This window comes from Aulonocara stuartgranti (assembly GCF_965226115.1).
Source record: "Aulonocara stuartgranti genome assembly, chromosome: 1".
Lineage (NCBI taxonomy): Eukaryota > Metazoa > Chordata > Actinopteri > Cichliformes > Cichlidae > Aulonocara > Aulonocara stuartgranti.
In genome coordinates this window covers 9,568,996-9,592,369 of record NC_138939.1, presented here as the reverse complement: position 1 = coordinate 9,592,369, position 23,374 = coordinate 9,568,996, and the positions used below count along the sequence as shown (strand labels likewise).

At 38.5% G+C, this 23,374-nt stretch overlaps 1 protein-coding gene and 1 long non-coding RNA gene across 3 annotated transcripts in view; one reads left to right on the top strand and one right to left on the bottom strand.

Annotated features, from left to right (window-relative positions):
* The window catches only part of LOC309711791, a 69,178-nt gene extending 47,151 nt beyond the window's left edge, over positions 1–22,027 (top strand). For both annotated transcript variants that reach the window (XR_014278105.1, XR_014278106.1), the window contains exons 2-3: positions 21,856–21,898; positions 21,980–22,027. This is a non-coding gene — a long non-coding RNA (uncharacterized lncRNA). The remainder of the gene's footprint in view (positions 1–21,855; positions 21,899–21,979) is intronic.
* Positions 352–3,652, bottom strand: LOC309710880 (uncharacterized protein; the record flags this gene model as incomplete). The annotated part of the gene is made up of 2 exons (XM_082540721.1): positions 3,454–3,652; positions 352–2,041 (listed from the first exon to the last, which is right to left on the bottom strand). The coding sequence occupies exon 2, from the start codon at positions 1,336–1,338 to the stop codon at positions 352–354; it is 987 nt and encodes a 328-aa protein (XP_082396847.1). The 5' UTR covers positions 1,339–2,041; positions 3,454–3,652.
* Positions 22,028–23,374: the final 1,347 nt, after the last annotated feature.

The window sequence follows — 23,374 nt, the reverse complement described above, 5'->3', positions numbered from 1 at the left end:
ATTTTAGAAGTGAGTGCTCAGTCTTAGAGCTCACAGCCTTCGACCTTCTCTGTTGCCCATTTTCATTGAGGTGTTGCTCATGGCTCTGTCAGTGGCCTTCTTCTGTATTCAGTATACATGTTTCCTCTAAACCAGATTATTCATAGCCATAACATTGTACACACAGTTATATGTTCACTTCTCAAAGGGATATCAAATAATGGTTGTCTCAAAACTTTCTAAGGTTCAATGCCAATAAATCAAATATTTTAGTTATTGGTAAAAAACAATTAAAAAAAATTATATATATATATATATATATAAACACCCAGCACGCCCCTGCGGGCGGTTTATCCTTCAAGCTCGGGTCCTCTACCAGAGGCCTGGGAGCTTGAGGGTCCTGCGCAGTATCTTAGCTGTTCCCAGGACTGCGCTCTTCTGGACAGAGATCTCCGATGTTGTTCCCGGGATCTGCTGGAGCCACTCGCCTAGCTTGGGAGTCACCGCACCTAGTGCTCCGATTACCACGGGGACCACCGTTACCTTCACCCTCCACATCCTCTCGAGCTCTTCTCTGAGCCCTTGGTATTTCTCCAGCTTCTCGTGTTCCTTCTTCCTGATATTGCTGTCATTCGGAACCGCTACATCGATCACTACGGCCGTCTTCTTCTGTTTGTCTACCACCACTATGTCCGGTTGGTTAGCCACCACCATTTTGTCCGTCTGTATCTGGAAGTCCCACAGGATCTTAGCTCGGTCATTCTCCACCACCCTTGGGGGCATCTCCCATTTTGACCTCGGGACTTCCAGGTTATACTCGGCACAGATGTTCCTGTACACTATGCCGGCCACTTGGTTATGGCGTTCCATGTATGCCTTGCCTGCTAGCATCTTGCACCCTGCTGTTATGTGCTGGATTGTCTCTGGGGCATCTTTACACAGCCTGCACCTGGGGTCTTGCCTGGTGTGATAGACCCCAGCCTCTATAGATCTTGTGCTCAGAGCTTGTTCTTGTGCTGCCATGATTAGTGCCTCTGTGCTGTCTTTCAGTCCAGCTTTGTCCAGCCACTGGTAGGATTTCTGGATATCAGCCACCTCCTCTATCTGCCGGTGGTACATACCGTGCAGGGGCCTGTCCTTCCATGATGGTTCCTCGTCTCCCTCCTCTTTCTTGGGTTTCTGCTGCCTGAGGTATTCACTGAGCACTCGGTCAGTTGGGGCCATCTTCCCAATGTATTCTTGGATGTTCGTTGTCTCATCCTGGACTGTGGTGCTGACACTCACCAGTCCCCGGCCCCCTTCCTTCCTCTTAGCGTACAGCCTCAGGGTGCTGGACTTGGGGTGAAACCCTCCATGCATGGTAAGGAGCTTTCTTGTCTTTATGTCAGTGGCTTCTACCTCCTCCTTTGGCCAGCCTATTACCCCAGCAGGGTACCTGATCACAGGCAGGGCGTACGTGTTGATGGCCCGGATCTTGTTCTTACCATTCAGCTGACTCCTCAGGACTTGCCTGACCCTCTGCAGGTACTTGGTGGTTGCAGCTTTTCTAGCGGCCTCTTCATGGTTCCCATTCGCCTGCGGGATCCCCAGGTACTTGTAGCTGTCTTCTATGTCTGCAATGTTGCCTTCTGGTAGTTAAATCCCCTCAGTTCTGACTACCTTCCCTCTCTTTGTTACCATCCGACTACACTTCTCCAGTCCGAACGACATTCCAATGTCATTGCTGTATAGCCTGGTAGTGTGGATCAGTGAATCGATGTCTCGTTCACTCTTGGCATACAGCTTGATGTCATCCATGTACAGGAGGTGGCTGACAACTGCTCCGTTCCGTAGTCGGTATCCGTAGCCGGTCTTGTTAATGATCTCACTGAGGGGGTTCAGGCCTATGCAGAACAGCAGTGGGGACAGAGCATCTCCTTGGTAGATCCCGCACTTGATGGTGACTTGTGCTATGGGCTTGGAGTTGGCCTCTAGTATTGTACGCCACATCCCCATTGAGTTCCTGATGAAGGCTCTTAGGGTCCCATTGATCTTGTACAATTCTAGGCATTCCAGTATCCAGCTGTGGGGCATTGAGTCATAGGCCTTCTTGTAATCAATCCAGGCAGTGCACAGGTTGGTCATATATATATATATTAGGGGTGCAACGATACACAAAATTCACGGTTCGGTTCGGTTCGGTTCGATACTTTGGTGTCACGGTTCGATATTTTTTCGATACAAAAAAATGTTCATGCCTTTTTAATTTGTCATTTATTAAAATTATAAATATATATTTATAAATATATATTTTAACTCAAAAGTACAGTTTTTAAATTTAACCCTAACCCTTGTGCGTGTTTTTTATTTTGACAGCGAATGCGCACCTGCGGACCACTTATGTGCAGCCCTGGTTATATAGCTCATCATATTGCAGCCAAAGAAATTCTTTTGTCCATGAAACCATAAAGCTGCATTTTCTTTTTGCCTTATAGTCTGATTTGTCATAACTTTTCTGTTTTGTGGTAAGCTTTTCTTTGGCTGTCACGTCTTCACCCTGACCTGTCTTATTTGGCTCAGCGGAACTGAAATATATATCCTGCTGCTTTTACACACGCACTCACATAACGCTCAGCGATTCTCTGCGCGATCAACCTCTCACATGTTTAAGCTTGCTGCGGGAGATTTCACTTGTCATGTTTGTGTAGTAAACTAACGATTAATAAGACGATGTCAGAGGAATTGGTGCGCAAATTATCATCACTCACCAATCAGTGCTGTCCGAGCGATTGTAAAGTGAAAGCAAAAAAACAAGCGCAAATTCAAATGAGATTTCAATATGTCACATATTGACAGTGGCTCACCGATGCCAATGACATAATTACCCAGCTACATTTCCGAAAGAATGCAAAAGCATTGACATATGTTTTTCCAATAGCCCGACGGGCAGGGCAGAGATAGATTTTGGTAGGCCGACTGGAAAAATCGCTAGCCCCAGGACGTCGGGCTAGCGATATTGCGAGCCCTGTATCTGATTGAGGAATCATGCATCTTTGGAAAAGAGAGTTTATTACAGAGAAATGGCTCTTTCCAAAATAAAAGCTATACTATCCGCTTCTTCTGGCCTATATTCTCAGCAGCATATTAAACATATCAGGTCCCCATAAGGAGAATCATGTGCTAATGGCTGTCTAAATGACTCGGCTAAAGTTTGTAGCATGCATGCTTGTTGTTTTTGCACTAGGATGATGTAAATGTGCAGTCATATTCGTTGTGTTCCCACTAGTGCTTTCAGGTTAATCTCGTTGAAATGACGTTAACGCCACAACACGGCAAATCTCCGTTAACGAGCTACCCCTGATCGCCCGTGCATGGGGCTAGACGGCCAACACGTTAACGAGCTAACTGCGCTAACACACTAGTTCCCACCCATGTAATTGAGCATTGCGTGGCACATCCAACATACTGTTTTACTTTAGTCCATGACGCGCTTACCTTCAGGGTCATACATCACATGAAAACCAAAATAATTCCAAACGCCAGATCTGAATGAGGGTGGGGGAGGTTCAATTTGCCATGTTGCAAGGAGAGCTTAACTTCTGTCTCGCTAGCTTGCCCTGCGCTCTTCCTTCTGACGATGCTGTCTGTGTTGAGCACTCAGTGGATCTGCGCTCGACAGTGTAACCTAGGCGGAGTAGTCGAACGCAGATTCACTGAGCGCTCAACACAGACAGCATTGTCAGAAGGAAAGTTGATGAAATAAATTACAAATTTTGTATTATTCAATACATATGCGTACCGAACCGAAAGCACTGTATCGAACGGTTCAATATCGATACGAATATCGTTGCACCCCTAATATATATATATATAAATAAATATATATAAAAAATATAAAAAATAAATATAAAAAATGTTTTCAAAAGAATTCCAAAATTATATTGTTCTTATCTGCAGACGACTTGCACAAAGTCATGTATCTTTTTATTTTTATTTCCCACCCTGATTATTTGTTGCTCTTTAAATCAAACTGGCACCAAGAAAAATTACTCCTGTATGAGCAAATTTACACTGTTTGCCTGCTAAATTTAATATTGATTTTAAACTCTTGGTAATGACATTTAAAGCATTAAATTCTCTACTCTATGTGCCTGGGTGCTTCCTGAGATCAGTGAATGGGATGCTGCAGGTCATTACAACGTTTTGACTAGTAAACAAAGGTCAGTGGGCTTCTGCCGTTTGAGTTCAACCTGTGGAATAGTGTTCCCACTGAAGTCAGAATGTCAACTTCCTTATTGACTTTTAAACCTCTTCTTAATGTTTAATAGGAGGTAATGTTTTTTTCCTACTATCTTGCTGGCTATAAATAAATCAGTACAGTTTATTTTTATTAACATATGCATTAGCTATGATGTTTTTTAAAAATAAATGTTTCAACAACATTTGATAATGGAGTAAGTAATTTCAGTTATGTTTCTATAAAAAAAAATAAAGAAATAACTTTGCCATTAACGTCTTAACCCTCCATTAAAAGACTACTCTCAACATCAAGAACAATACAGTTGACTTATAATAGGCTTGAGATCCATTATAATGTAGCAATTTAACAGTCTGATGTCTTCTAATTTCACAGTGAGCAAGTTGCAGAATAATAAGCAAAATGAGTGTCTTCACCTTATTTAACTGTGATTAGTTGTTTGCTCCTAATATGCTTTGAGATCATCTGTGAATAGTACATGCTGCCCAATGGCAGGCAACATTCTGTCACACATCTGTTTTAAATGATCCCAGTGCCTGCTGCACAATGATTTCAATCTGTCATCAAACAATGAGTACTGTGGCTCACTTGACCCTGTTGTTTTGCTTTAAAAGTAGCCTTTCTGCATTGCACTAATCTGATGAAATGTGTTTAATATTGTTTGTACACTTTTCAAAGGCAGCGGCTTTATTGCAGGCAAAGCCAACAGAAGGAATGGCATAAGAGTGCTGACAGGAATATTAAGTGAGGCAGCCTGAGCAATATAGAATATAAATGAGGTTATTTTACACTGCAGAGCTCTGCAAACCGACGCACAGACTTCTTTCTTTGTAATAAATCATTCCCATTCAGACAGCCTCTACTCTTAGGGCATTGTTTAATATTATCTGCAATAGAAGGGAGAAATAAATTGGTTTACATTGCAAAAAAAGGTGCTGTGGTTGGAATGCATGATATGATGATGAAAGATAGAATAAACTTGACTTATTGATGATAATGAACTTGCAGTAGCATCTTGCATGGAGGGTGTCATGAGGGAGTAATATTAAGAGGGGACTGGAAAGAAATCCCAAGTAAGCAGTAAATGTTGCAGAGTAAGATTTTCTGAAATGGCATTTTAGTCCCTACCCACCCCTTTCAATAGAACAACATAAAAATGCAATTTATGTCTACACCCTAGTCCACAATACTGCTTGTGCAGCTGTGAGATAAATTTTGGCAGCGATGGTGAGGGCTAAAGATGAAGTAACAATTACTTCTCTCAAAACACGTTCCTTGTTTCTTTTCTGTTGTGGTTATTGTGACAGAAGAAACCTTCAGTGAGTCACTTTTTCTGATTTGCTGATACGAAAAAGGCTGCCGCTGTATGATATACGCTAGCTTTTACACAAAGTGTTCTGGCTCTTTTACTCAGACTGAGAGATGTGATTGAGAGAAGTAAACCTTTTACTGTGGCCTGTCTGCAGTAAGATTCAAGATCAACAATGAAGGGAAACCATCAGAAGAAAGAAAACAGTGTTTTCGCTCTGCTGCCTGTGCTCATCAGAACTCAGAGAAGTCAGTGACACTGAGAAATATACCTACAAGTCAAATGTGTTGCACCAAACCCAAAATGAGAACGTCATGGCAAAGCTGTTCACAACAGAACAGTTACATAAGTGAGACAGCTACTGAGCACAAAGATGTGAACATATCAGACGGTGATTTTAAGAAACATCCACTTTCATGGCATTAGGTGACAGTAGGTGATGAATAGAGCTGTGCAGAATCGTACTTTCTCCAATTACATGAAGCTGTGTGTAATAAGACATTTGAGACAACATATGAAATGAAGGTGGCAAATTAGATTTTATCTGATTGAGAGATTATTAACAAATTATATTACACTTAAAACCTGTAAGATGCATTACCTCCCCTGTTAGATATAATTCAGGTACTTTTTGGTCCTGTATTTGATTGACAGAGAGGTGTGTGAGGAGATCAGCAGAATGTGTGATACCTGTAATTCTTTTAGGAGATGAGATTCACACCATTCTATACTGGGAAATGAAAGTTGGCTTCAAGTGGGTCTTTCTCCTTTGAATTGGAGCCAGAATCATTAGGACTTACAAAACTCAGGCGCTAAGGCTTGGTGGCTCATTATTCTCCTGTTGTTGCCTCGTCCCATATCTCCTCATGCACAGCGTTGCCCTCTAACACCTCTGTGTACGGAGATAGGAAGGCACTGCAGGCCTCTCTGATCAGATACACAATCAGGATACTTTGTTAAAGATTAGCTGTATGCAGCAGTGTACCTGCTCAATGCACAGAATGTCTTTTAAGCCTGAGGTACTTCCTAGCTTGTTTTATTATATTTATTACAGTTCATTCATTATTGCTTCGGTGATTTGTCAGTTATATGAATACTAGATAGTATACAAAAACCATAACATAGATCCTTGGGACCGTCTGACTAATTAATTGGACCAGAAAAAATACATTGCTTTTATAATCAATAAGTTGTCTTTTAAAGAAGAGTGGCTATATAAAAAAATAATTGAAGTAGAAACAGATGCTTGGGTTAAGAAAACTCTGGTAAAAGTCAAAGTGCTTCACTCAAGTAAAAGTGAATTAAAATAATACTTAATGATATTAATACGTGGGATTATGCTGTTTTTTGTTGTTGTTGTTACTTTTACTTTAGCTCCACATCTAAACAGAAAAATGACTAGTTTCTGCTAGACTTTATGTAACCTAGCTGACCATGAACATTACAGCACACAGTTACTGTAAATTTATCAGAATACAGCAAACTAACATGTTTATCCTGCACTAAACTGCTGAGTACCTCAGTTTGTTTTGCAGCATGTTTCCCAACATTAACGAAAAAATCAAACGTAAATTACAAAAAAAATTAGCACATTACATGAAAGCTTTAAATTTCCAGTGTGTCAAATACCCAGTCCTAAGCAGTCCATACCTTTAAATATAACCGTTTGTCTTTTTCTCCTGCCCTGTCTTTCTTATCTTTGTCCATCTCTGAGTGAAGGTAGCTCTCATTCTGTTCTCTCCCTGTAAAATACAGCAGCTGGAGCTTTAGCAAGCAACACCGTGTGTGACAGACACACAGTTTGGGTGGTTGCTGACATTTGTTGAGCTGATATAAACCCAATTAACGTAATTAAAAAGGCCACTTAAAAAAACAACAACCCCCCCTAAAATGTCATTCCCTTTATGCTGGCTCGTCTTCTGTAGTGCTAGCTTGATGCTAAAGTACCAAGACCACAGCTTATGAACATTTTGCACCTAAAATGCTGTTCAAGAGTTCTGGTCCACTTTAACCTCTAAGTATAGCTATAACACATGTAAATGATCTTTCATCCCTTTGTATATGACACACACCATTGTTCTGCTTATTTTTGCTGAGATTGGTTTGATGTTTGAAAGAGCTGGGAAACGAAAACTTCCCTCAAATGTGTTAAACCTAAAGTAACGAGCTTTGCAAATGTAAGGAGCATAGTACAAGTATATATATTTGTGTAGAGAACGGGGAGAAAAAGTAATAAGTTGTCAGAAAAACAAGTACTCAAGTACAGATACCTATAAAATTCTACTTAAGTACAGTAGGAAGGGGTATTAAAACTTAAGTTCAACTTCAGAAATGTATGTGGCTAGCAGACCAGAATCTGTCTGCTTACTCCGATAGTAAGCTAAATGAGTTTTTACTCATAAGCATGTGTAAAATCGTCAGTGGGTGAAGCTGCAAAAATAATTCTAAATATCTTTCTATATATTATGCTCATAAAATAAATTAACATTTTATATTAGCACTTCAAACACCATATGCTGGTATTTCTCAGTTAGTCTATGCTCATTGCTTTAGTTTTTAATACCAAGCACACATTAGTACATGCAAGAATAAAAGACAAATAGTACCATTTTCATAGTTGCATAAGCTACACAACCTGTAGAATCATCACTGGATAGAGATAAACCAGCAAGCAAACTTTATGCACAAAAATTAAATGACAATAAACTGAAAAATAAAACGCATAAAAACACCGTTTCACCAAACAATGACAAAGTGAAATGTACAAGCTCATTCTTACCCATATTAAAGATAGAACATCAAGTTCTCTCTTTTGGTGACCATTTCTCTCAGTTTAAAATTCCCTTACAATCAATATCAAATTGCTCCATTTCTCATGACAAGCAAAGCTTTGGTGCGATATATGGCTATATCTCTTGCTAAGGGAGTAAAACCCTTAATTTACTCAGCAATAAAACCAGAGGGCTTAGAGAAACTGATTCTTTACCAGAACATTAATCATGAAAATTTAATGGATATCAAATATTTAATACAGTAGAATGTACAACTTGTATTACTATGGCTTTCTCCAAATCGATCATGTAGACGAAAATCCATAATTAAAATTATGCTAGCAAGGGCAAATCATTAAGATTTCTATTCGCCTTCATGCTTCAGGAAAATGAAATATATACCCTGCCAGTGATGTATAGGCTATTAGGGGCAGAAATAAATTATTACTGTCTCTTATAAAATGGGTGCTTGATTACATTAGAAAAGGAAAACTATACTATGTGAGAATCCACAAGGAACCAAATCTCAGATGTAGCCTCTGTTCCGATGAAATTTGAGAAATAACATTTTAAATAAAGGTAAAATGGTTAAATGTCAACATTGATTTAATATGCTGTTAAACGGAACATTTCTAACTGTAGCCTTGATAATAGCTTCATCAATTAAATCAGTGTTTGAGTAATGGAAAGAAGAAGATGCAAAGAAGCATGGGCTGACAGGAGCATTGTAAGCAGAATACAGTAGGGAAGAACAAACCTTTGAAATGTAGGTGTTTTTATTTTTTGTATATCCTTAATATATGACACACTGACAGTATATCCCGCATGGACTTTCATCCATAAAGTGTATACCGTCTATTACTTACTCACTCACTCAAGTTAAACTCCACAAATGCTGTAATCACTGACCTAATTGATGTGAAAGCATTTTTGTTGTGTTTAGGAAGTAGGTCATTTTCCAATGCTAGATTTTTGTTTGGTATGCCTCTGCTGTAGCGTCTACATTAGCTAAACACTGCCAAAGATTCTTTCAAGTGATACTCTGCTGCAGCTGAGGTAGTTAAACCTTTCCTGGATCTGTGTGTAAAAATACACGCCTTAAGGTTTTTTGTTTTATTTTATCTTTTTTCATCCTTTCTAGGACATAGCTAGAAATTCTGGGTCACTTAAAAGAATACTGGATCAGGCTCTCCTTTTTAATTGGCCAATTATTCTGACATTCAGCACATAAGCACTGCAAGCTGCTGTAAACATGCAGAAATTGGCTGATGACACAAAGTGGCTAGTGGGCTTGAACTTTAAATTTTGATGACAGGAACACATAATGTTGAAATGCCAGACAGTAATGATGTTTGCATACATGAGTAAAGGACTATTAGATGAGGAGTAAATATACTGAGCTGAACACATCTCCCCCTCTGCTCTGCTATATGGGTCTAGGCCATTCCCTTTTGGAGGAATTCCTCCATTCGTCCACACATGCCTCCCCCACATACTTAGCAGCTATGGTTACTCTTTGATCTGCTTATGTTCTCTTGAAAGGCCGAAACACTTCAAACAGAAAGGGCTGCGAGTCGAGCGTGACTTTCATACGAGTAGCTATTTTTTTCTTGCCATCTCATCGATTTGATAAAAGTAATCGATACTATTTAATAATGTATCATATCTTGTTCTTCTGTTTTGGGCTCTAAGCATTAGTTGCCCCTTTACGATTATAGAGGAGCATTGCTTTTCACTTTAATGACTGTGGACACATTTCACATAACATATAGTACATCACAGAAGGTATGAATTATGGATTAGGAGCACAAAAAGTTCATATAGAAAGCACTTGATCAGATTATCAAACATTTACGAACATGTTTGTCCATAAACTCAGAGCAGAGCAATATAATGTTGGCAGCCTTTCTATACACAGTGGATCATAAAGTAATCCACTTAATAATACTCATTAGTTTATACATGTATTTAAATATATACATATGACATCAGCTTAAAAAGTTGCTATTTTGACCAAAAAAAGTGATTTGAATTTTTTTCTGTTTTTGCACCTACCCTCATGGGAGTTGTAGCTCTTATCACTATTTTTGTGGTTGGGGAATTCTCTAATAGATTTCAGTTTGGGATTCAGGAGAGCCGTGACTCTTTGTTGTAAGTTTCTGATTTAATTTTTCAAAATGCAGTACAGCAAATACTGTCAAACAGGAGAAGGAGAAAAAAAAAAGTAACTGTACTATATTAAGCAATTTTAAGCAATTGTATTTACAGACTGTGTGCTGGAGAATATCTATCATCTATGAACATATGATCTTTACTACATTAACAGGAATGGACACAGGCAGTCGGACCCCGAATAATGCTTTCTGAGGTTTCTTTAAAGACTCCCTGAAGCACAAATCTGAGCTGTGGTCATAAGCTGGGGCTGCGATAAAAAGGAAATATGAGAGTGAGCTGTGAGCCAAAATGTGGAAAAGTCTGTCTCATAAGTGGCAAAGCAATGGCAGTATTTCTGGAGGTAGCAATAAAAACAAACACAGTGATGAAATACACTTGTATTGAAACACTTTTTTATCAAAATATTACGCTCATATACCATAATTACTGCCCCCTTACTAAGTTCAGGTTTGCAACATAGCTTGAGAGTAAACTTTTACAGAAGATGTGGAGACAGTATGTACATGTTTCCGTCTTGCATATGAAATATATATATATATATGTGTATATATGGAGAGAGACAGAGAAGGATAGATAGATAAACTACACAAATTCATTTAAGAATGTTAGTAAAAAAAAACCTTAAATAGAAGGTTGAGTGCTATATAACATAACAGTTAATTAATGCACTTAATAACCTATCAGTGAACATGACTGTTAGCAATGATAGAGTTTTTTCTGTCTGACAAATTAAGAAAGTGTGAGTCCTTTAGAAAGAAAAAAAATACCGCATGAAATCAAACATCTGAGTTCAGTCAAAATAGGGAATCTTGCAACAGATGCAGATGCGCTGCATTTTACCATTTTATTCACAAGTTTGAATAGAGATTTGAACACACACATATTAAACTTTCACCAAAACACTTTTGTTCTGCTATTATCTTGTTCATCTGACTGATAGGTGGTTGCTTGCATCAAGATGCAACCTGATATCACACAAACCCTCTAACAGACACGCCAGTCCACTGTGTCCATTTCATGGATCTATTCTTTTTTAGGGCGTTGTTTATTTTTCGAGAAATAATCAGTACTTTATTAAACCAATTGTTTGAAATGAGGTATAATGTTTCCAGAAGCAGACACCATTATTATAAGAAAATGCACAATTAATCAATTGGAATACAAAGCCTAAATAAAATATGTAAATTATGTATATGTAAAAAGAACAGCTCCGTAAGGCATTAGTATTGAATTTCACCTTCAGGCAACTGTATTAAACATAATGCAGAATATAAACATTTCAGTTTCATACCTAACCCCAGATATTCCATAAATATAGGAAAGCAATTAGTCAAAAAGGCACTGAATAAAATGTTTTAAAACAATATTAAATATCTACACTACATGTGCATATTGTAATTACAAATTATTAGAGAATGAATCAATGAAACAAGATATTATGTTGATTGCGTTTACATTTAGTGCCTGCTAACAGCTTGTAAATAATGTAAATGGAAGCTTTCACCTATAAAACTATTCCACACTATCCTGCTGCTGTTTGTTTAATGTGTGTGCACAGTCTGATCATGACACATGATAGTAAGTCACCAAAATAAGATGTGCTATGGCATAAATTCACATGTTAGTGGTTAGGTTGAATCACTGCCTTTTTATTTAGCTTTAATATGTGAATTGTGCATTGGGTTAAATCTACCCAAGTACAACCTCTATGGAAAAACAAAAAACAAAATCTTTTGTTTGTTTTATGTTTTTTATGTCATCAGAGACATGTCTCATAATATGATTTACCCATGACAGTGGGACAGTTTTTCTCATGCAATAAAAGTACAAAGATCAAGTATGATATACTGGATAAAAAGTTATTTTAAAATAGTCACTGCAATTAATTATTATACACATACACATACAGGCATACACATACATACAAAAAATACTATTTTTTTTTCCAATTTATTTTGCATTTAGTTTCTTAGCTTGAGACCTGAAAATAAAGGAGAATCCTCACACTAAACTCTAAATGTTAAAAAACTACAAATATGCAAATCAAACATTTGTGAAGTAATTTAATTGTATGCAATAGTACCTTGATAGTACTGATAACCTGTTTCATTCTGGCCACAATAATTTTCACATTAATTTTAAAGTTGCTTCACCTCTAATACTGTAGCGTTTTTTTTTGCTTTGTTTATTTGTTCTTTAATTTCCTCCTGGCAATTCTTGTGAGAACACCATTATACAGTCTAATAAAATTACTAGGGTGTGACTTAATTCAGCCAGACCCATTCAGCAGTTAAAAAAAGAACATAATCATTTTACAATACATGCCCCAGGGCATAGAGTTGAAGTGCAGCATTCAGTGATTCAGTTACGTTTTGAAAACTACGATCTCTGTTGTCACTGCGTCTCCGTAGTTATCAGCTTGGTCTTAGCCATCATCACTTAGCGTAACTTAACACTTATAATGAAACATCTTCACAGTGTCAGTGCATATTTTCAGAGTACATAATAATAAAGATGTATAAAAATACAACACCTATATGTGGGGATACGAGGACACTTCATTCAGCTTCTTTACTTTGAGAATTCAACAGGATGAGGAGCAAGAGTTCAACAGTAGGCTCTTTTAGAATTTGCTAGTATTAAGAAGCAGGATGTTTTACACGGACTTCATTGTAAAGAGCAGTTTTATGTTGAAGCTGCATTGAGAGAGCAGCTGGGAGTTCAGCGATGCAGCTGTAGTGCTTTACCAATTCGCCTCGCGCTCCTAAATCATTCATAAATGTTTACCAAGTTCTATATGCAGCAAATGTGCTCGGGCGCTGCTGTTTAGAAGCCCAATATTGGCTGTGGCAGATCAGAGCGTCTTCCATAACATGAGTCCAAACTTCAACATTAATAATGAAAAGCTTCAAACAGGAGGTTAAGGACCTTCTGACACATGAGCAGTGAACTGAGTCTATACCTGAGTGCCCCATAAAGATTGCTCTATATCACCCCATCCTAGTTCCGTTTGGCTTCATGCATAACCTTTCGAGATGGCAGCAAATATCTAGGGCACCAGAATCATGAGCAGACATTTTGAAATGATCACTCACAGGTGACAAAGCTAATAGTCCCTTCAGTCTACCACTTTAACCTGACATGTTCAATAAATTCCCATATAGGTACTGATGATGGATCTGATATTAGAATTAAAGACTAGAGCTGACATGTCAGCCAATGTGTGTATTGTGTTCAGCGGCTAAAATACATCTGACATTACAGAAACAGGACTTTAGATAAATGGAAAAAGCTACCTGTGGTCTTTCAGGGTGGCTTTCCCTAGTGACCAGATTTCATCTCCTTAAAAGGAGTCATTAACTCCAAGTGACAGAGAAATGAATTCTCTCAGTGGTGAGAACAGCTTCTCATCGACAATCATTAGTTTAGCACTCCATAATCACCCCTTTGTGCTGTGTGTTCATCAGTAGGCCTGCTCTGTTGGTGCTTAAAGAGAGTGAGGCCACTATCATCAAGGGCAGGATGTGAAAATTGCTCCATAAAACAAAAGTAATACCCAATAAAATAGGAAAGCAACTGGCACTTACAACATAAAACTGAAAGATTACCATGGAAGTACATGGTAAACATGTTGTTATTCCTCATGTAATCCAAACTGCAACCTTGTACTGCTACTTTACCTTAGGATGCAGAGGTCTCATCTGTGTATTAAGATGAGAAATGACAGACTCACAGTTGAAATTCTACTCAATAACACACATTTTCCTGTTAAGAGTCCATCATAGCAGTCAGGGAATAATTCAAAAAGGCTGCTAAGATTAGAGAAAGAGCCATGTGGTGTTTGTGGCTTTAAAGGTTCTGCAGGAACAGGAACAATCTGTCTTCATTGAAGCTCTGACTTGATGAGGCAACCTGAAAGGTAATTAAGTTTGATATGTTGCCTGTGCTCCTCTGCCCATGCTCTGCGAATGTAACAAGCTCCAACAGCAAAAAGCAATGTTTAAGTTATGGCCTGTCATCTTATATTTTCTGCACTTTGCAATGTTTCACTGTCACAAGCACCAACTTACACATTCTATTTGAACCAGAAATAATCTAACATTAATGCTGCTATCTACTCACAATTTGACAACTGATGAATTTTGCAATGCTTTTAAATCTAAGAATAAAAACAAACAAATCTTGGCTTTAACAAAACACCGATTCATCATAAATTTGTGTTACAAATGTTTTGTGACAGAAATGTCCCTCACTATTTTGTCAAAGTGCATCAGCAAACATATCAGAAAAATAAATAGCATAATGGTCACAATGTTTCATAGAGCTTATGCTTCAACAAAGTGGAGATTGTTTTAACTTCCTTTATATTCAGCAGCAGTTAAAGCCTTTGTTGTGAAAGTGCAGAACAATTATAACTAGCTGTTTTGTTTTCCCCTTAATACTAATTTGAAGGCTGTTTCATTAGACAATATTAGAGAACTGCTATATTTAAACTTGGGGGACACTCTGGACGAGTCTCCAGCTCACTCCACTCTGTCTAGATCCTGGTGTGTTACTGAAACCAGGAGACTATGATTATGGAAGTGGTCCCAGCTGCCCTGCCAGCCTCCCTAGAAGTGCACCCTGAAACCACTGCACCATCCCTCCTCTGCCTAACTTAGGCCAAGAATCCATTTGGTCGAGCCTACTCTGTCTCCCAGGAAGCGGGTGAAGAAATCAGCCATGACCATCTGCACCCCTGGCCTATAGACCATCTTGAACTTCAAAGGCTGGAGAGCCAGATACCACAAGGTGATCTGGGCGTTGGTATCCTTCACACAAGGGAGCCATTACAGCGGGGCATGGTCTGAACAGAGGATGAATGGGTGTCCCAGGAGCTAATACACAAGAGATACTGGGTATGGTACTGGGTATGCGGGCAGGATGCGAAGGCTGCACCTGCGGATGTGCCTGCCCACCTCTCAGGTGGTTCCCCAAATACTCCCCCATCCAAATGCACACTTTTTCGGGTTGGTCTTAAGTCCCGTCTGCCTCAGGGACTCCGGGATCATGGCCACTCACTGCACATGCTCCACCCAGGTGTTACTATGGATGATGACATCATGCCGTACAGAGTCCATGAGATGCTGGAAAGTGACCTGGCCTCTGAAAAGGCTGAACTAAAGTGTCACAAATTGGTATAATCTGTATGGAGTGGAGAAGGTCATTTTTTCTTTTGACTCTGGAAACAAGGGAATCTTCCAGTAACCCTTGGTCAAATCCAGCGTTGAGAAAAAAACAAGCAGTGTCCAACCTGTTCAGGAGTTTGCCAACCAAGGGCACAGGATAAGTATCAAATTGTGACACCTCATTAAACTTGTGATAACTCAGTCAGTACCGTATAGACCCATCGTTCTTCACCACAAAAACTGTGGGGCTACACCAAGCACTGTGTGAGTCTCCAGCATACCAGCCAATTCTTTCTGAATAATTCAAGCAACGTTCAAGCAACCTGTAGTGCCAAGAATGCACCATCACCCAAGGGCAGATCTCAAAATGGAGCTCTATGATAGTGGTGCGACAGGACCTGGAGCAAATTGTGTGTGTGTGTGTGTGTGTATATGTTTTCTCTCAGGTCCAGAACATACTGAATTTAAAATTTTGCTGGTCTTGGACCTTCCTCACAGTTTTCTTTAATTAGGTCCAACACCCCTCGCTGCTTCTTGCTAAACAGTAACTCAAAGGAAGAAAATCCTGTGGAGGCCTGGGATACTTCCTGCACTGCAAACAAAAGAGGGTCCAGCCAGTGGTCCCAATTAACCCAATAACTTGCAAATGATGGATTTTAACATCTTGTTTAGCTGCTCCACAAACCCGTCCATCTAGTAAATACTGGTCCGAACCTACTTAATACCCAATAATTCATAGAGTTCTTTAATATGCAACACAGGAACAAGGTGCTCGGTCAGTCAGTATCTCCTTTGGTATACGGACTCAGGAGATGACCTAAAACAGTGCCAAAACAACGCTCTTTGGAGATATGCTGTGGCGTGGCACTGCTTCTGACAAAATTATGCTAGTGTTAGCCTTTGCAATTTAGTCAAATTCATTAGCACAACATGTCTGATGAGTTTTGTGCATGCAGTTTTTAAGAGCTGAGATATCTATATGACTGTGAGTCTGATTATTTTTAAGCTATAATACACACACACACACACACACACACACACACACACACACACACACACACACACACACACACACACACACACACACACACGTTTACTATATTAATTCAAAAGGCTAAAAACAACACTGAATTTAATAAAGAAACAAAGAATAATAGGTATCTGAAATTAAACCTTTTCTGTAAATGAACTGAAACCTAACTACATCGAAAACAAAATCCAACTAAAAACCCCAAAAATAATATTTTTAGATCTGACTGTTTTTAAGGAATGCCCAATTTCCATAATCACTCCTGTTGTTTCCAGGTTTATCTAAATTAAGTATGTGGGACAGTGGAAAGTATTTTAGGAAATCATAATTAATAGAAATTTGACAATTTAAACAAATGCTGTTTTTATAAATGTTATCTTAAACGTAATCATGTAAGTAGTGCGTCTAAATAAGACACAGGTTCTTTGCTTAATAGCAACCATCCACGATTGAACAGTTTCCTTATTTGTTTAACTATGATAAGGTCCCCCCCCCCCAAAGCATCCTGTTTTAAAGTGCTTTGTTTAAAATGGTCTTTTTGCAGCAGCAGTGATGCTGAGTTAAAGCTGAGGCCTTCAATGTATTCAAGAACCTTTGCTGCACTATCTGGACAATTGAGTTAGCTCAGTGTAATTGCTGTCTATTCAGTGTTTGAGAAATTGAGTTTTAAGCCTGAAGCGTTGCCAACATCATGGAATAAGAAGTGGGAGAGAGAGAGTGAGAGAGAGAGAGAAGGAAGGAAGGAGAGAAAATATTGAAAAGCAAAATAGTATACTGTCAATTCATCCGCCTATTCCCATATTGCGACAAACACATATATTTATTTTAGATGTGACAGTTAGATGTGACACTTCAAAAAGTTTTTTGGCAACCATGTCAAAACCTAGAGGTCCTTCATCTGTCCAGCACTAGTGTAGTCATTAAGTTCCAGCAACATAACCAAAGGCTTATACAGGCCATCCCTCCTCTATATGCAAAGCAGTGATTACTGGATAGGTTATAAATTGTGTTATTTTCTCAATCTCACCAAGAACTGCTCAGTCGTAGAAAGGTGATTTGAGTGGCCCACAATTACAGAGCTTGAGAGAGAAAATTGTGCACTTGACTCTGCCAGAGTCCAATTGGTTCCAACTTTTAGATGATGGGCAATCAAGGCTGTGTCTATTTGGTCATGTTTGGGTCCAAGAGTTGATTGAATTTTGGTATCAATCCCTATCACTATTTTGTACTTGATTGTGTATGCAAAGTATTTTGATGAGTGCTTGTGTTGTTTATTTGCTTTAGCCTGAGCTGCCGGCATGCCAAGCATCTCTACTGTATGGCACTGCTCTCCTCTGCGACTCAGGCTTGTCATTGTTCTGTCGCTTTGATCAGCCTGAGTCAATCTTCTTTGCTTTTGCTGCCAGCCATCACAGATTGGCTAGACTATGTGACACAGAGCCAAATTCAGAGACGGCTCCCTTTCAGAAGCAAATACACTCAGAAATGACCCTAAATTTGGTTGTGTTGTCATCATGTTTGGAGTGACGACCATATGGGTCCATATGGCAGTGCTTGTCTGAAGCACCATATGTTATCAGTGCAAGCAGGCTGTAGTACACATTTGAATAATATTGGTATCCCAAACCAGGCCTTATGTTCCAGAATTCCATCATGGTAAGAGGAAGTAAAAGGGCTTAAGGATATTATGATTGAGGCCTACATTTGAACAAGAGTCAATGTTACATTCACTGTTTTCCAATTTGTTTGTGCTCTACTTCAAGCTTCCATGTGTAGTGGTATATTTCAAGTGAATAGCTAAAGTCTTGTAACTGAATGTTCTGCATGCATACAGATAAAGAATGTAATGAAATCTACATTGTGCGCCTAAAGAAAGCATAAAAAGAAAATGACCCCATTCCATTGCTTTCTTGTTGTTTATTTGACTGGGTGGACACACAAGTTCTATTAAAACAGTACGGACTGCTGAAAATTGCTTGCAGACCTGGCTTCTCCTTAGTTGAACCCCACCCACCCTTCCTATCCAGTCTCTGTCAGCTAGGGTTAAGGATAGCTACCAGCAGCGCCACAGCCCCCCGTCAGAAAACAAGACTCTCTCTTAAAGCAAAACATCAGGATGCTTTCAACTCCCTGCAGGCAATAAAGGGACACAAAGAGCATTTTATATAGAGGTTGCAAGGTTGCACTTCATTACAGTGCAGACAGGTAGACATGCCAGTGGTATGTCTGTGGTTTATTTGGCTGTTGAGAGCCTCTGAAGTGGCAATAATAAAAAAAAGGAATGTATGCAAGATGTTTGATTCAAAGCTTGTAAGATTCTGTTTACACATTGGGGCAGTGTGCACCTATGAGGAGAAAATGTTTCTGATATAGATTCAGTAGCTTCTTCTGGCTTTAGACAAAGTCATGCTAAATGAAGAAAGGATATATAATATCATAGAGTATCAAATAGAAGTTCCCACATAGAGTACATCACGCAGTATTGGTTTTAGTGGGAGTTGGTCATTAGTTTGAGCCAAGTGAAATAAAAAATAAATAAAAAATCTAACGGACAGATTAATATGCAATTGAACAGACATTCAAGGTCTCCTAGAGAATGAATGATGGGTGTACACTTTATACTAGATCACAAGGTGAGATTGTATTCATTTGAAACCTTTTGAGTGCTGCAAAACTAAACTGAAATGTTTTCAAAACTTCCTCCGTTAGTACTCAGGTTCACATGGTTCAGCAGATTCAGGCATTTAAAACATAGGCATTCCCAGTCTTCTCAAGCAAGTCATTAAATAAATACATGTGCAACCAAAATTCACTCATAACTTCATGTTGGCTCTTCTTACACTTTCCAAATAACCGACAAAAGAGTCATTCTACATTTCTAATGATAGTCTGTGGAAAAATGGTGATGAATGAAGAAGCTAGAGTTTGTGGTTTGGCAACTATTTTAAAATAACTCTGGTCATCCCTGCTCTTTAACCCCTCTCTCTCAAACACCTGAGTCAAAGTGTTTCAGACCAGTTTTATCCCGACCTTTATAAATCATTGTAAAAAGGATGAATGTAATCACATGAGATGGAGTCATACATATGCTAAGCACATCCGTTTTAGCTAGCATACTGTGGGTACATTAGCTGTTTTGGGTGAATTACCACATCCCAGTGGTACTCAATTTATATGAATGACATATGTAAAAAAGTTTTTTCACTTGCTGGAGAAGTTGCATCTGAACACATTCTCAATCTTGTTATTCGGTATAAAAAAAACAATGTAGTATCACACAGTATCATTACAGCTCACAGCAAAGCTTCTGTCTCCTTTTCAGTGAAATATGCTAAAATGTTATACATGGAAGATTTGTCACAGTAGGCCAAGGTTGTAATAGTGATTTCATTAGACATCAAACTGTCATGGTTGCAAAATGCAGACTCAGAAAACAACTCACAGAACACAAATTAATCAGGTTTTAGGCAGAAATCAAGTCTCAAAGAAGAAAGAAAACCAGAGAGAGGTTCAATAAACTAGCAGAAGACTCATAAGGACAACACAAAAGACAATTTGACAAAGCCTACAAAAAATACTGGACTATACACGAGGACCAGCATTAATTTTGACAGGAAATTTTAATTTCGTTTTAGTCATAATTTAGGCATCAAAATTCTATCAATTCTAGTTGAGATTTAGTCAAATAAATATCATTAGAATATCGTAGACTAAATCTGAAGTTTATTCAGTTGACAATAAAGTGTAAAAGTTTATCATGTTTGTACCAGTAAAAGTTGCTCTACAAGGTTTACAAAATGTCTTATTTTCCTTGACATCAAATGCAAAATGTATCCACATATGAACTTTTCTCTTCCTCCCAAGCGTTGACATTTTGTTGTGTTTTCATAAGAAACAGGGAGCATGGGAGCCTCCCGCTCTCCCACCCTGACTGTCAGCATCAGATTAAATTGTCCACGTCTAACCTTGCTGCACAAGGAGATTACTTTTCATTGGATCACTTCCAAACTCGTCCCGCCTCTCTACGCAACTTGATTAATTCAGATTCAATCTCATTTCTCCAGAACATTTTTATCTAATTTCTATTTGTTGACGAAAGTGTCAGTACATTCCATCATAATTTGTGTCCTCGTGCATTAGTTTTTATTTAGTTATTATCTTGTTTTTGCCAGAAAAAAAGGTATGATGGAAAACTATGATCAAAATTATTTGTCACTGAAATTAACACTGAATAGGGCACAGGAGAGTAATGACACACAGTAAGGACGACCAGGGTGTAAATGTACAACTGATATGATTACCAAAATAAAGCGGGGAATTAATGACTAACTGAATCCAGGAAACACAGAAGCATTCATTAATTTGACAAAACACTGATTGGATTGACTTAATTTTTGCATAGAACACAATCAGGACTAAAGGCTGTGGATACTGAGTAAATCACAATATATATAATAACCAAAATCAATAAATACAGAGCACCTGAAAATAAGCAGCAATACAAAACTTCAAACACTCCAAAATACAAAGCAAATCGCAGAATCAGAAATCCATTAGAAACCAAATATGCACAAAAAACAAAATCACAGGACCATAACATTAAACCACGGTCACCAGAATGGTTTATTGAGACACTAAGCTATCAATCCTTACTGTGACCAGTCAAAAATGCCACTGTCAAAAACAAAAGAAAACGACTGCATGTCTTCCTACTGCTGACATGTCATCAACCAAAACTGAAGCAGACAACATAAACATTTCAGCTTTAATAATTCCAAACCTAGCCTTTGTCTACAAACTTTGCCTTTTGAAAAAAAATGTCATTGGTTCTTCTGACAACGTTGCCATAGGTCAGTTGTATTTCATATGGGTACTGAGGCATTCTCACACCAGAGGTGAAATTAAAGGGCAAACCAGCAGAGCACTGAAGAAGAGCTGTAAAAACCAAACTTGGAGAATTGCTTCACAGCTGTCATGTGAAGGGACACATAGTACACTCTCAGTCTCCTTCAAAGGGTAAATAATTCAGAAAACATGGCCAGGTATACATTGCTGGAAGTTTTGCTCTGTCTAACTCTCACAGTATGTTTTGTTCCTGCCATGTCAAATAATATATGAAAAAAGGAGAGAAAAAGTGTACCATTCCTCTGTGGAGAATTGGATTTTTTCTTTCTGTCTCCTAACAGAATTTGTAAACAGAGCTGCAGAATCTGATGAGGTCTTGTTGAGGTAAGTCCAGAGGCCTTGAGCTAAAATGGAAGAGAATGAGAACATGCAGGCAGCACAGCAGTGACTTTTTCTCTCTCACAGGGTGGAAGAGACAAGTGGTTTCGTGAAACCCTGGCTCAGTATTGACAGGTATCGCTCAGTTATGATACAAACTGCAATGAGTTTCAATCTTGTCTTCACTCTCATATTGATTTTTTTTTTTGTAACAGTCAGTATCTGTGGTTTTCTCAATTCTTGGTTTACTCTGCTGGGTTTCTTTAAAATTGAATCCCTAAATATAATCTTCAAGAAGTCTACAAATCATCAAATATTATGTATGACCTTACTGAAATTAGGGCTACTGGGCTACAGTCTTTGCGGACACTGTTATACTACAAGTTCACGTGTAGTATAACAGTGTTCAGTTTACATGTTTTTGTGATTACATTGTTGTGCTTGAGAGGCGCCGTCTACCGGAACCAAATTCGTTGTATGTGTTTGCGCATATACTTGGCCAATAAACGCGATTCTGATTCTGATTCAGTATAGTTTAAAACAGCGGTCCCTAACCTTTTTTGCGCCACAAACTGGTTTATGTCCAACAATATTTTCATGGATCAGCCTTTAGGTGTCTGGATAAATACAATAAAATAAAACCAGTACCAGTACCAAGAAAAGAAGATTTATTCATAACACACAGGAAAAGACCCAGGGAAACTGAGTCAATGATAAAAATGATAAAAAAAAAAACAAAACAAAACAAAACAACAACGATAAAAAACCTGAAAACCTTAAATTTCACACCCAAACCTCAACTCTCGCAGCCCAGTACCAACGACTCACAGACCAGTACGGGTCCGTAGCCCAGGGGGTGGGGACCGCTGGTATAAAAGACATCAATAGTGCACCAATAATGGCTTTTAATGATAGGAAAAAGTATTATTCTTAAAAGTGTCTGAATTCCTAAAACATACGACACAGTATAGGTGTTTTGAAATGAAATCCAAAAATCCATCGGTCATCCAGCTGAACATTAAAAATGTTAAAGGACCCATGAAACACATCTAACCTTGCTGCACAAGAAGATTACTACAAGTTCACTTGTAGTATAAAGACATTAATAGTACACTGTTAATGTCTTTTAATGATTACTACAAGCAATCACAAGGAGAATACAGCAAGTTCACTTGTAGTATAAAGACATTAATAGTACACTGTTAATGTCTTTTAGTGATAGCAATTATTATTATTACTAAAAGTGCCTTAATTCCTGAATCATAAGAGCCAGTATGGGTCGTCCAGCTGAACATTAAAAATGTCAAAGAACCCATGAAACATTCTGGGAATTTGAAGTCAATGTAGCACTATGGCAACTAAGCAGAAAAGGAAACGCTGGTACTGTGTATAACAGTATTTTGAAAACAAGGACAAATCCTATCTAGAACATCGTGATTTCAGCCAACTGAAGGAAAAATAAAAAGCCTGTCCAGGGTGACC